Source organism: Oratosquilla oratoria, chromosome 29, assembly GCF_046742065.1.
Source record: "Oratosquilla oratoria isolate Oo_2021 chromosome 29, ASM4674206v1, whole genome shotgun sequence".
Taxonomy (NCBI): domain Eukaryota; kingdom Metazoa; phylum Arthropoda; class Malacostraca; order Stomatopoda; family Squillidae; genus Oratosquilla; species Oratosquilla oratoria.
In genome coordinates, this window is record NC_134805.1 from 18,596,246 (window position 1) to 18,610,666 (window position 14,421).

The window sequence follows — 14,421 nt, forward strand, 5'->3', positions numbered from 1 at the left end:
CACATACATATACCAATGGCTATTTCCCCCTTACAAGGGAGGTAGCCAAAAGGTAGCCAAAAGCCAAAAGCATAAAATCCAATCCCACCCATTTCATCCCCACATACTCCACTCCCATTCAACCCCCTCCCTCTCTCTTATCTTGGCTCCTCCTGGATGACAGGTCATCCCTGCACCTCACATATCAATCAATCAATTGGTTTTTTGGGGCAAAGTTTCTTCATATTATCCTGGCACTATGTGCACCTCATCAACTGGGTGACATAATTTACAGATTTTGTTCTGTCTATTGCCAAAATATTATGTGCTAAACTTGGCAATGGAAAATGAAGGATAGAATTTAAAAATTCTCAAAATTCTCAAACGGAGACTAAATGTTGTCCAAATTTGATTCACAGAGACATCAAGGTTCCCAAAGTATTGACTCGATAAAACATCTCATAAATTTCCCCATTTCTTCTTTTAAACCATCCTTCATTCTTTTCTGCCACCCATGCACTCCCCATTTCATCCCACCATTTGCCGTCTCCTGTACCCTCATCCCACATACTGTCTCTGCACGATTTAGCACTTCTTCCTTGAAACAAACCCACTATCGGAGAAATAATATCAGAAGTACAGGAGATCCGTATATTTCGACTACTATCTGTAGTCGAAATATACGGATCTGCCGTACTTCTGATATTATTTCTCTGATAGTGGGTTTTAAGTGTATATTTACAAATGTGTTTTAACACTACTGTTTCCCATACCCATTCTTCCTCTTCTCCTGGTTCTCCTTTATCCTCGACTGCATCTACCTCTCTCAGCTTCAGCAAAGTATTCTCTCTCTTTTTCATTTAATTCACCTCTCTGCTTCCATATCATTCTTCTCTACTGTGAAAATATCTACATCTAGAACATTTAATCCCTCATTTAGGTGCCACTATATAGTCCAGGGGTCAGCAACCTCTGGAAGAAATTGTGCCACTTTCTTTGATTTGTAGAACCCTCTGTACTTACAGCTCTTTATGGTACGCAAGTTTATATCAATTCATATACACTATTTTACAAGTGGGATACCAGTAAATGTTAATTCCTGGATGATCTGGTTTTAGTTTGATCTTGTCATTACATTTTGTTTATTTGAAGTAGTGATGATACCTTTCAATGCTACAAGTTTTCACGACCAGCTGACGTACCAGGGTCAACCCTGTCACATGTGACATTTGGCATACATACCAGAGGTTAGTGACCCCTCCCACCAACCGCCCTGGCCCACTTTTATTCATGTTTATCTTTCATCTCAAATATGGTTTGCCACCATTTCTTTTTCCATATGCATCTCCAACATCTCTCCACTGCTGCTCTTTCCTGCCACCTCATATCCTGTTACTCCAACTATCGTCTCAACTCTTACTTTTGTGTTAATGTCCACCAACATCACATTTACAACTCTCACAAAACTCTCTACATACTCCTTCAAATCAATCAAATTACTTCCTTCGCCTTACTTTTCTCGCTACCTGGATCATACGTACTCACAAATGTACACATCCCCAATCCCTATATCACCTTTGCCCCCATTATTCTCAACAGCATTTCCCTCCACTCCATCCACCACACACTCACCATCTCATTATTCACCAACAATGCCACTCCTTCACTCCCTCACCTTCATGCAATTCCTGACACACTCCCCACTAAGGTCCAAAACTCCCCCCTTAACCTTCTCGTTCAGTTTTGTTTTACTCAACACTAATACAGGGATTTCTTGATTTTTCACACATTTAGAAAATTAGGAAACGAGATTTTGGAATAACATGAAGTTAAAAAGAAAAAAAGTATTTTTTTTTTCAAATTACACATATAATTCAGAATAACACGAGGCAATAAATCAAGTAAGCAACAGTAAATCTTAACTGTTTACTTTACGAGATTATATCATTACGTGATCACTTCAGGAATGTGTCCCTCTACAAATCCCTGTACATTCATCTCTCTTCTTACATAGTATTAACCTCTTCCGTGTTACTTTCATCTGTACCACTTCCATGCCCATTTAATGACCTAACTAGGGTTCTGGTTGGAATCCTCCTTCTAGATTCTCTTATGCCTTGACATTTTCTTAGAAGAAGTATTGTTGGGGATTCCTAGCCCCCTCACTCCATCCCACTTAGTCATCTTTAATGATGCACAGGGAAACACAGTGGTAGCATTCTTCCCTCACCTCCTCCCCACTACAATGATATCCGAGGAAAAATTAAAAAAAAATTCAAGAACATCAAAAGATGGGACAGCAATAGTGCAAAAGCATCCCTTCATGAATTGATCCTACTCTAACACAGATGGATGATTAATATAAATACAAAAAATAAATAAATAAAAGCTACTATAAAACTGGGTTTTCCAGAAAATAACCTAATTATATAGCAAAGCAGACCTGTAGTTTATCCCCTTGTTATGTTAAAAATAATTCGTTAAAAATTAGCCATCAGTATGTGCAACTGAGTATACATCCTAGTAGCAATCATATCAGGTTGTGTTACCAATATCCTGTAACTTTCTTAACCATTTCCAGGTATTTGGAAGAAATACTAAATACAGTGGAGTTTTTAAATACAACCATAATCAGTTCTGGATCTCCATTTGTTAAGGGAATTGTCCATCACATAAATATGGCTTCTAAAATCCACCTAAACCCCAATAAAAGCATACATACATATACCAAAGGCTTTTTCCCCCTACACGGGGGGTAGCCAAAAAGAAAAAGGCATAGAAGCCACTCCCACCCATTCCATTTCCTATATATTCCACTCCCCTCCACTGTCCTCCCTCCCTCTTATCTTGGCACCTCCTGGATGACGGGTCATCCCTGCATCCTGTCCACTGCCCTGGATCAGAAGCAGTGTCGCAAGACACAAGACAAGACACTGATATCAGACAATGGTAAATATAGTTATCAAATAACAAATACAGCCTAATTGTGGTTCATTGTTCAAATTTCTGCTCCTAATGCAATCTTAAAATTTCTTCAGAAAAAATTTTCATTATTCAATTTGTTTGTATAGCAAACCATTCATATTTGGAGACCCCAATAAACACAAAATAGTAACGGTTCACAAGCACGACTAGGAATTTTCAGTACACAACAATATGTTTATGTTGATGCTAATAAACCATGCAGTAACAGTTATCATTATCAGCATTGCTTACCATTATCATCTTAATTTCAAGTTCCTTTCAAAAGCTAAAACATCCTCATGTCTGCTAAGATAAAGTGGCAGATATGACACAGACGTCATCATCCGTGCAAGCTCAGAAGCAGTTACTATTATTTAAAATTTTAAGACTTGAATGTTAAATGAAGGCTCAACATCCAGCTATAATTTACGCAGTAACTCCTCTTCTAATGAAAGTACCAGTGATGATTTGATTTAATGTTACAAAACTCTCCTTATCAGGAGGCTAGGATGGTGCCCAACACAGAGGACTTTGTAGCATGAAATTTAATAATATCATGCCCTTGGATCAACTCGCCAGTGACAGGGTTCAAACTGCCATCGCCTCAACCTCTATTATGAAGTAAGACTAGGTACAACTACTGGTAGTCTACATTGTCTGGATAAGCATTAGTCTACCAGATACCTTAACTTTCGATTCACAACCCAGGGTATATTTCCCAAGTCATTTCTTTTTAGCGAAAATGTAGTTCTTATATGTCATCATAAACAATATTTGATTTTCCTGAAACAGGTTTCTTCCTCTTGTCATAGCACCTGCCATAGCTCCAGACACAGCACAGGTATTATATTATAGAACTGTAAAACATACAGAATCCATGAAAGCACAAGCAACAAACCTAAACAGAAATAGTACGTGAGACAAAAGTATAACTTCCTTTTACCTACACTAAACAGTGTTAAGTTGCCCATTGGGTTAAAGCAACTGACCAAATGGCATATAAATATATAAGAGCAACTGTGTTTTGTTATCCTTCTTTTACACTAGAAGAGTATCAAAATTTGGATCAACCAAACAACTATAATTTGTGACATACTTGTAGCCCTACACCTATCCACCACTGGACTATGGAACTGGTTCAGGGAACAGTGCAATGTCATCTGGTACCCTGCACAGAAACAAGGAAGTGTACCTCCTCACCTACATCCTCAACTCCTATCCTTGTATTATTCAATAACAACCTACACTCACACCTTGACTACTGTATCTAATATTCAGTAAAACATGTTCACAGATATTGAGCTGAAATGTGATCCTGGCAGGAATCTTTAGTCAAGTTTACGCTTATATATAGTTCTATGTTTTGTTTAGAATTGAGGAGGAGGAGGAGGAGGAGGAAAATAAGGATAAAAAGGGGAGGAGATGGGGGAGGGGGAGGAGATGAAAGAGGAGATAAAACAAGAAAAAGAGACAAAAAAGAAAATAAGAAACTGGAGAAGAAAGGAGACAAGAGAAGGAGAAAGAAAAGGAGAAGGACAGGTAGAAGAGAAGGAGAAAGACAGAAAAGAGCATCTACAATGACAACAAAAAGAGAAGAGATGGAGAAAATAATACAAACATTATTTCAATGTAAACTACCTTCAAGGTCTTGAGATCCCCATAAAGAATGCCTAAGGGAACAATCTTTGTCCACAGATTCAGAAAATTGTGGACCAACAACAGGTACCTATGCAAGATGGTTCTGGATGACAAACATCAGAAGTTATATCCCTGCCTTCAAAACCCATCAACACTGAAGGTGTGGCCAATGAGAACAGACACTTGGCCTGCAAAACTGGTTCCAAGATATCTAAACGCTTGAACTGTATTTCTTCCGCTTTTTCTACATTAACTACTTCAGTATGAGTCAGATTCTCCTGCGCAGTATTGGCTGCCATATGTATGTTGCATCACACTATTCACATTATAAAATATAGTCACTGCTGTATTACTCATTCTCTTTTACTATGAGTAATAATAAACACAGAAATGTGATCAAACCAGTTCACAGAATCTGGGTGTAACTTATGTACAACTACAAAAAATATATAATCAAGATGCCAACACTGGCATCCTAATGTATCCACTTGCATCTCGTGACGCCTACATATCTAGGTGGTTAAGCTAACATCCAGAAATGGTTCCCCTCATTCCACTTCACGACAGTGGCATAGAAAAAGCCCTACACTATAACAAAACAGACATCAGTCCAAAGTTTCTTCCCGAAGCAATCTATGAGATGACCCAAGAACTGTAACCAGCTGCCATGTCATAGGTTTTCACTCAGCAAAACTCTATAACTGTGCTAAAAATCTTACAAAGTGGAAAACCCAGTGCCTCACAGCAGGTGGCAACAGTCCTTGGACCTTCCTACATAGTGAAATTTCTCTGCGGTAAGGTACAATCAAAAGCATGCTGGACTTGCATCTTCCTAGTTGTGGGTGAAAATCCAACACCTGTCTCTGATTTCCAGCAGTGATAGTTACCTGCCCCAGCAGCTAAAGTGCATAAGGCAAAAATGACAGCTTCAGTCACTGGTATGCACATCCTAACACAGGGGTTGGCAAACTTTGGAGAGACAGTGCCAGTTTTTTTGATTTGTAGAACCCTGTATACCAATAGTGCTCTTCAGTCCACAAGTTAATGCCAATTCATATGAACCGTTTTAATACTATGGGGATGCCAGTAAATATTAATTCATGGATTTTAGTACTGTTGTAACATTTTGTTATTTTTCAACGACTATAACCAGTTTTCAATACCAAATGGTGCAACAGGGTCAACTGTCATGTGCCACAGGTTGCCGACCCCTGTCCTAGCATATGCTCCTCGCCTTCATATATAAGGATGATCCTTGCCCCTTATAATGAATTGGTAAAGTGCCCTCACATTAAATAAATATCCAGCACATCTCTCATCTCAGTTCCTCAACGATGATGGATTGCCCTGTCAATCAATCAATAAATCTGTTGCCCCTAGTCTCTTGCAAGAAATCTATATCTAGCAGATAGCCAGCGATAGCTGTCAGGCAGGCCAATAGGTCGCTCAGACAAAATACTGTATTACTGTCAAAGGATTGTTAGTGTGGAGCATTGTATGATGAAGTCTTTTGTGAAGTGATTGCATCTAGAGCAATTTGATTCTGTGGCCAGGCCTATTCTATGTTGATATTGTCTTTGAGCTTCATGGTTTCTTGAATGCAGGTGTGGTGTCAATAAGATTCTTATGTCTAGGTGTTAAAAAACTATTAAGTGTAATGGCCTGTCCTGAAGAGGTAAGTGTTGCGGGTGTGAATATGTTTTGTGTGGGTGCATTGTGTGGTAAGTTGTTGTATATGTTTAAGCAGTAAGCTGCTGGGGCACATTTTGTTACATTCTGCTGGTAGTGGTTGTGTGATATAATGAAATGAGGCAACTGGATTGCATGGTTTAGCACTGAACTGAATACTAATCATTTTCATGCATACAGATGTCACATTGGGGTAGTTTTGGTGCATCCTATTAGCATTTTCAATGCTTTATGTCATATAATTTGTAAAGTGTTTGTTTTGCTGATTATTGGAACCCATGCTCTGGGAACATAGTCAAGGGTGATTCCATGGATTCTTTGAAGACTGTAAGTTTCCTTCCATTTCCCAAAGCCTGTGCTAGCAACAGATTTTCGTAGGTTTATATTCACTCGCAGATCTTTGATATAGGGGTTGAAGGTCATACGAGTATCAACAACAATACCTACAATTTTATCATTCTTTTCCAAAGGAAAGGTTTAGTCATCTCACTATGTGGCATTTCTTTGTTATTCATAGTTGTTTGGAGTAAGCAATGTTACTAATAATATTTAGAGTGAGACTTCAACTTGTTTAACAAAGAGGCAAAAGCAGGGCATCATATATCTTCACCATACAGCTGTTTTGGTACTAAAACAAAACCAGACAGTGTTGGCATTTCATGTTTGGGTTAGGTTAGACATTGGCCAAGATTCCCAAAACCTTCCATTTTTGAATCAAGTAGTGATCCAACATGGCCACCTGGCATTGATATTGATGGGAAAAATATGGCACATTGTTTATGGTTCTGCCAAATTTTTACCAGAAATCATCACTGTGATGACATTATACATCCGTCCCACACACACTTCTACAGGATCCGCATTCACAGATTATCCGATTCGTGGATTTCTCATACAAGAAAGGGTCTGGTTATTTGCAGGCTTTTCTGGAGCACCAATTTGTGCTTTAGTAAAAACCTGCTGTCCACTGCCCACTATCAACTGTCACATTATTTTTTGTTGGTTTAAGATGCTTTTCTGAGTTGCTGAAAGTTATATAAGTACTTTCTAGGGGTTATTTCTTCATGTATAGCATGGGTCTCGGGAGATTTCAATAATTTGCAGAAACTTTATTTTCACTGGGGTAAGTGTTCCCTAACCACTACAAAAGTTGTATTTATCAAATTGCAGTACACAGGAAAGCAACGCTCATTGGGTCCCACCTCCTATATTCTAATTTTCTAACATACCTAAACTCAAATTCGTGTACAGTTCAAAGTTAATCTATATCCTTGATTTCAAATTATTATATTTAGATTTGAACTCATGTGTGTGGTGTGTGTGTGTGGGGGGGGGGTACACATGCATTATTACCTATGGTTTTGGTGAAATTAACAAACCAAACATTGTTCCGACTTTAACAAAATTCAAGAAAGGATTTAGAGACAATGACACCCAAAATTGCCTTAGAGGCTCTACAAGTACTCCAAATTAAAACAGACCAAGGTAAAATTACCATAGGAAGGAAAATACATAATTCAATACAATTACCTACTAGCACAAATGAAGCAATGAATAGGATACAGTAAATTTCATCCCAAAATCATACAGCTGGAGTGGAAAGGGGGATGGCAGATAGGGCTGATGAAAGATTATTGGGATGGTTTGGACACATGGAAAGAATGAGTGATGAAAGATTAGTAAAAGAAGTGTGGAAGAGAGAGGTGGATGGAGTGAACATGTGGGGGCGACCAAGGATGAGATGGTTGAATGGGGGTGAAGGGGATGTTGAGAAAATGGGGAATGTCTGTTGAGGAAGGAAGGGAGAAGGCAGGAGAGAGGGATGACTGGAGAATGATTGTATGGATGATACTGTTATGGAAGGAAGGAAGGGATGGGGAATACGGGGTGCTTATGTGTGAATGATATTTTGACACAGCCTGAAGGGATTTCTCCCCATCTTCTCTTTTTCTGCATGAGGGGATGGAGAAGGGAGGAATCGTCAATTAAGTGAAGCGGCTTTCTTGTGGATGTACTGTGTCTTGCTGCATTGTGTTTGACTCAGAGCAGTTGGCGGATGCAGGGATTACTTGTTATCCAAGAGGAGCTGAGATGGGACAGGTGGAATGGGTGGTGGAGGGGAGTGGAATACAGTTGGTGGGAATAGGTATGTGCCTCTGACTTGGCTACCTCTCTTGTAAGGGGGAAAAAGCTCTTGTTATATAGATTTTTTTTTACATTATAAATTCACATAACCCTGATGTCGGACTATTATGCATATCCATGTTTTGCACAATTTTCTAATAATCTATTTAAAAAACATTTGTGATCTCACATTAAGATGAAGCTAATCTCATAATGACAGTTGAACTATATCCCACCCAGACAAAATCAAGCTAAATGGAAATAAAACACCACTACTAAGTTTGACCTGGTAAGATATGTTAATTAAACATATATTATCCAAGATATACAACAAAAAATTTCCATGTTTAACTTGTGTTCTCAAACACTTACTATGCAAAACCTACAAGAAAATCTAACCTCTAAAATGTAGCATGGAAGACACATGCACATTCTGAATTAACTTGATTTAGAATAAATAAAAAAATACTATACAGTGCACATCATCAGCAATAATTGATCATGCTAATGATAAATCGTAAAAGTTTATGTCAGTTATACTTTCCCTCATTAATAGTTACCATACCAACAATGTGTATACAAACTTTTTGTTACAAGTACAGTAGCCCTCAACTGACGAATTTAAGTAATTCCAGGAAATCACTCATTAACCAAATTACTTGTCAATCAAATCTAATTTTCTCATGAAAATAAGAGGAATAAGATTTAATGCATTCTGAACCTCAAAAATATTAATTTTAAAATTTCATTCCCACTGAATAGCAGGTTCCTTTGCACAATTTAAATTAAAAAAATAATAAATGAACATTTATCTAATATAAACATAAATTTAATACAATACATTTACATACATATACCAAAGGGTTTTCCCCCTTATAAGGGAGGTAGCCAAAAAACAAAGGCATAGAAACCACTCCCACCCATTCCATCCCTGACATACTCCACTCCCCTCCACCTTCTTCTCTCCCTCTCTTGAAATAAAAAGATTACAAGCAACACTAAGATGCTAACACTAAACACTGAGAAAAACCAAGAAGCAGGCAGGGGCAGGGTTGTCAGAACTGCCGCGTTTGTAACAAACGTGTTACAATTTATTATCTGTACTGAATTTTTTTCCACCTGTTACAATGGTGTCATAAGTTGTTACTATTTACAATCTTTGATAAACATTACTGAAATAATGGCAAATATAAAATACTTTCAATATTTACTCAAATGAATTCAATATTAAAAAATCAGTTATATCCCAAAAATGTACTAAATACTATCAACTGCACAAAATGCTAACCCTAGGTGGGCGTGAGTCATGCGTAGGATACAAGGAACCTAACACTGTCTCCTCGTGACTCTTTATCCGAAGCATTAATATCAAGTAATTATTCTCGAATAAAATTTGGGCTCATTACATGAGGTGCTCATTAATCAAGATTGTGCTGTATATTCAATTCCAGCAACCAATGGCAGGGGCATGCTATAATGGTGGTGCTGCACGATGAAAGAGCAGAATCGCCGTCCTGCTACACATTTTCAAAAGACAAATCATCACTTCTATTTCTGGATGTAAGGACTGGCAACTCAATCTCCCACCCTGACAACATCTATCAATTTCAACCATATTTCCTCCACTTTTTCACATTAGGTGGGCAAACAACTGACAACTTATCCCTTTCCCTTACTTTCAGCTGGTGTGACAGAAACATTCCCACACCAATACATTAGATCGGTCATACGAGCTCTGAGCTCTCTTCCAGGAGGGAAATAGCTGTCGATCACAAGTCCAACACATGATCCAAAGACCAAGGTGAATACATCACAAACATCGCCCAAAGTTTCTTCCCAGTGAGATCTAGGAGGACTGTTGCCTGTCACTATAGGGCTTTGGGTTTCCAGTCAGCAAAACTCTTAGCAAAGAATATCAATATTATCAATAATTCCAAACCATCATATGTACATCCTGATGTGAGAATCTATTTGTGATTTATAGGACAGTAATCCTCACAATATTTAACTGTCTTTGGTTTCTTTAGTACCAAAGATAGCCTTAGAGCTCTCAAAAAACCTAAATGATATTTTTGTTCAAGGGCTTTCAAGTTAAGAAGCAAGAGTGTCATTAAAGTATCACTCCTCACAATATTCTCTACTTTAATCTTAAAACTCCTTTCTTCTACAGTACCTGAAGCTCATGTACATGGTCCTACTAATTTCAGACAAGAAGCATTAACTTGGGACATCCTTGAAAATTGCAACTAAAGAAAAAACATAACTGGTTTCTACCAAAATACTAAACATTCAATTTGTATCTTATCTGAAAACCTTACAATATTTCTAACATATCCTAAGAATATAGTGCCCATATACATATGAACAGGCTTTGAAAAGAATGAATGGAAGAGAATATTTTTCAGATGAGGCATTTGAGAAATATGATAGGTGTCTGAAGAACAAATTAAGTGCGAAATATAGTGCTGAGGTAATTTTGGCATGTGCAAAAATTAATAAGGAAAGGCTGACAGGGTATGGAAACCAAAAATATAAGAAGTGATTTTGAGAGGATGACTAAGAGTGAAATGGATGAATACAGTGAAAGAAGCTTTGAATATATGAAGCACATCTGTTAAGCAGGGAGTAATAAGTGCAATCAATAGGCATGAATGGACTGGGATTGTAAATGGAAGGGATGAGAATGCCCAAGGAGATATTCACATTTGCTTCATAATACTTTAATGGATGAGGGGGAGATGGAGGTTGCCATAAAGCGAAATCAAACAATTTGTTCCCCAGGTCTCCTTCACAGGAAACCCACAGCTCCCTAGTAATGAGTAATACCCATTGGACTGGTCCAAAGCGAAGGTGGGAGTAAATTAGCTCCAACTATTAGGCCCCATATTGGAAGAACTGTACCTCACTGTAATAATTTTGACCAAAGCAGTGTGGTGAAGGGGAACCCTTCATCTAAAAGGTGATGAAATGGGAGGAGTTACTGAACAGGTTTTAATAACATTAGCATGTATTCTTAAGCTACCTCCTTATAAGGAAAGGTCCTTTAGTACATATAAAAGATTATATACAAATAAAATCTAAGAGTTTTGGGACTCGCTAATTGCAGTTTCTCATTATATTGTACCCTCTATGGTAACTTTATCTATAATTTCACTAAATGACAACAATATTGCTTTCATATGCCATGCCAAAGACAATCCAGGAGCTGATAAGAGTCACAAGAATCTTTTCAAGTGTCTGCGGGACAAATAGCTGAAAATAAAACTTGACGAGTCCCTAACACTAGGATACCCCAGCACTACTACAGACTGCCTGGACAACATACACAATGCCAGAAAAACAAAGATGACCAGTCACAACGGAGGCCCACCTTAGCTGCCTGCACTCGCCAAGTGCAGAAATCCTCATGATCAAAGAGATATCTTACTCCACATACGATCAGAATCATCCCTGGTATGGCTACTGATGCTATTCTCAATATAACATGTGGGTAATACCTTCTTTGAACATACTTTAAATATTCTAAAATTATCAGCTAAGATAAAACATTACACATTCACTAATGTTTTTAAGGAAAATTTTCAAAACATTTTGATGTCACCACTCCCGAGATACAGTGGTTGTCTCCAACTAACACTTACACTCGTCTTAAAAATATGCAGGATGGATACCCAAGTTACTCAAGTAATTAGAGGCAAGTAAATTATGGTTTTAACAAAACCAGAACTACTCCCTACATCATACCATATTCCATAAATCATTAACTTACTAAGTACTTCAGTAATTCAAAGTGAACAAGAACTTAAATCTACTACAACACTGGACACTGACAAATACTTACTCGCCACAATGTCATCATCCTTGTTCATCTCCGGTTCCGATGCTTCATGGCTCAGGCATTTGCTACACGCCGAGTGAAGACACGGTAGTAGTTTCGGTTCCTGTTCCACCACAAAACCATCACAAAATACGCACTTCACTGTGTCCCACGTCAATTTGCCATCGTGATCTGCTGCCACTGTACCGCGTGACACCCGTCCTTCCCCACCCCCATTTGACCCACTGGTGTCTGATGTCAATATATCTCCTTGGTCCACTGCCGAAGGGGTTTGTTCTTCCTGTAGCTGCCCAGACTCTGAAAGCTGAGGAGAAGTCCGCTCTTCCCCACCTGCACTTGCACTCCCCCTATCTGCCTCTCCCTCCCCATCACCTGGGGCAGACACCCAATCATTACCACTAAACGCTGCACCAGAAGTAATGGTCTCAGTATCGTACGAAGTTTCATTGTCAACGAGACCCGAGTCTTGCACTGGTTCTGCTGTGTTTAGTGGCTCCTCAGCAGTCAGGGCCGCGGAGGCGGATTCAGTTTCAGAGTTCGTAGGAAGAGCCGAGCTGGCCTCTTCAGTTGCCATATTTTCCTCAGTGGCATCACTACTTGTCTGAGAAGCACTCTGGGATGTGTGATCCTCAATGGGTGCCTCCTCAGGAGTTCTCATGGTTGCTTCGGGCGTCGTCGGCTGCTGTTGTTCCCCTCCAATACTGCTCGAGCCGCCATCACACTGAGCTGCGTCCACCATGGGTACACTAACCAGGTTTTCTAAAGCCGCTAAGGGCTGTAGGTCAACGTGTGGCTCCGCCATTTGTACACTGTGACAATCCCCTTTAGATTCTCCGACCACAAGGAATACTACTCATGGCTACATTGCCTCCTTTCATGAAATCGTCTTCCTTGCTTTGGTCGACATGACTCTTGTTGTCGTCCGGAGCTTGGGAATTGTGGGAAGTCAGGCGTACCAAGGGTACATGGCTTTGTTTTTGTTGGCCTTGAAGGAATTTGAAGAATAAGATGATATAACAATTTATAGTGGCTTCTATGATGAATTATTATTTTATTTGTGATTAATCCACTAATTTATATGAAAAATTGAGCTCCCAGACTAAAAATATAACCTGACTTCGATCGTTGGTCACCCTGACTAGCGGTAGTTCAAATGACAACAAACATGCTTCCATTTAATAATAGTAATGTTATTAGCCTTACATACTATGGCATTCCAATAATATACATGTTCGAAGGTGACTCTAGGGATTAGATATAAAAGGTTTTCTTGGACCTTTGAATTTGTTAAATATGACACATATTATGATCACAAAGACGGTGGCGGTCTTAAACTGTGGTTATACCTAACAAATAAACACTGAATTTGAGAACTTCGATCAACATTGCCATGGTCTACAGTAGAATATCAGTGTTAAAATCGATATTATCAGGTTAGAGTTTAATGTTTTTTAAAGCATGAATACTCTTGCATTCTAGTTAAGGTATACCGTTTTATCATGTAAATATTTGAACATCTAATGTATTTCCCCGTGCTACATTCATGTTTGTTTCAAAACTGCAAATGTTTTAGTTGATACAATAGTAGATCATGTGATACAATATACATCTGTGAATACACGTTCTGTCAGCATTTTTCCATAATGACATTACTAACTATCGAAATTTAAAACAATATAATGGCAGCGGCTAATTTGTGGTAATATTTTATGAATGAAGGTGCAATACGTGTGATATCGTGACTATTTTTGTGCTATGTAACAATATCACCTATCATTTCACAAAACTGGAACATATTTGTATCGGAGAGGCCAGGAGAGTTTGCAGATAATATACTGTTCCCATGCAACAGAAACGTGACGAATTCCCTCCTCGTCCTACAACTAATCCGTCCCCGCCATGGGGTTGAAATCACTCCAAAGGTGGACAGTTGAGGACTGGAGCAGGAAGCCTTCGCCATCTGGAAATTTTGTTCTGGCTGATTCTGAACAAGTATTCAACTGGGATTTAAGGGGCCAGCCTTACAGGTTTTCATGTGACATAACTATCGGATTTTATTCAACTCAGGAGATTCCGCACTGAGGCGAATAGGAGATTGTGTATAGAATGTATGTCCGGTAGGTTAGGTTTCCTCAAAGTCGATATAACAACTCAGATATGTGATTTTCGACCTAAAGAAAGCAATCTGG

General features: G+C 38.6%; 1 protein-coding gene across 3 annotated transcripts in view; it reads right to left on the reverse strand.

Moving 5' to 3' along the window:
* LOC143040626 (transcription intermediary factor 1-alpha-like) overlaps positions 1–13,177 on the reverse strand; it is a 74,013-nt gene extending 60,836 nt beyond the window's left edge. For all 3 annotated transcript variants that reach the window (XM_076211802.1, XM_076211803.1, XM_076211800.1), the window contains exon 1: positions 12,236–13,177. In XM_076211802.1, the coding sequence (XP_076067917.1) occupies positions 12,236–13,034 (799 nt within the window). In that variant the 5' untranslated portion in view covers positions 13,035–13,177. The remainder of the gene's footprint in view (positions 1–12,235) is intronic.
* Between the last annotated feature and the right edge of the window lie 1,244 nt (positions 13,178–14,421).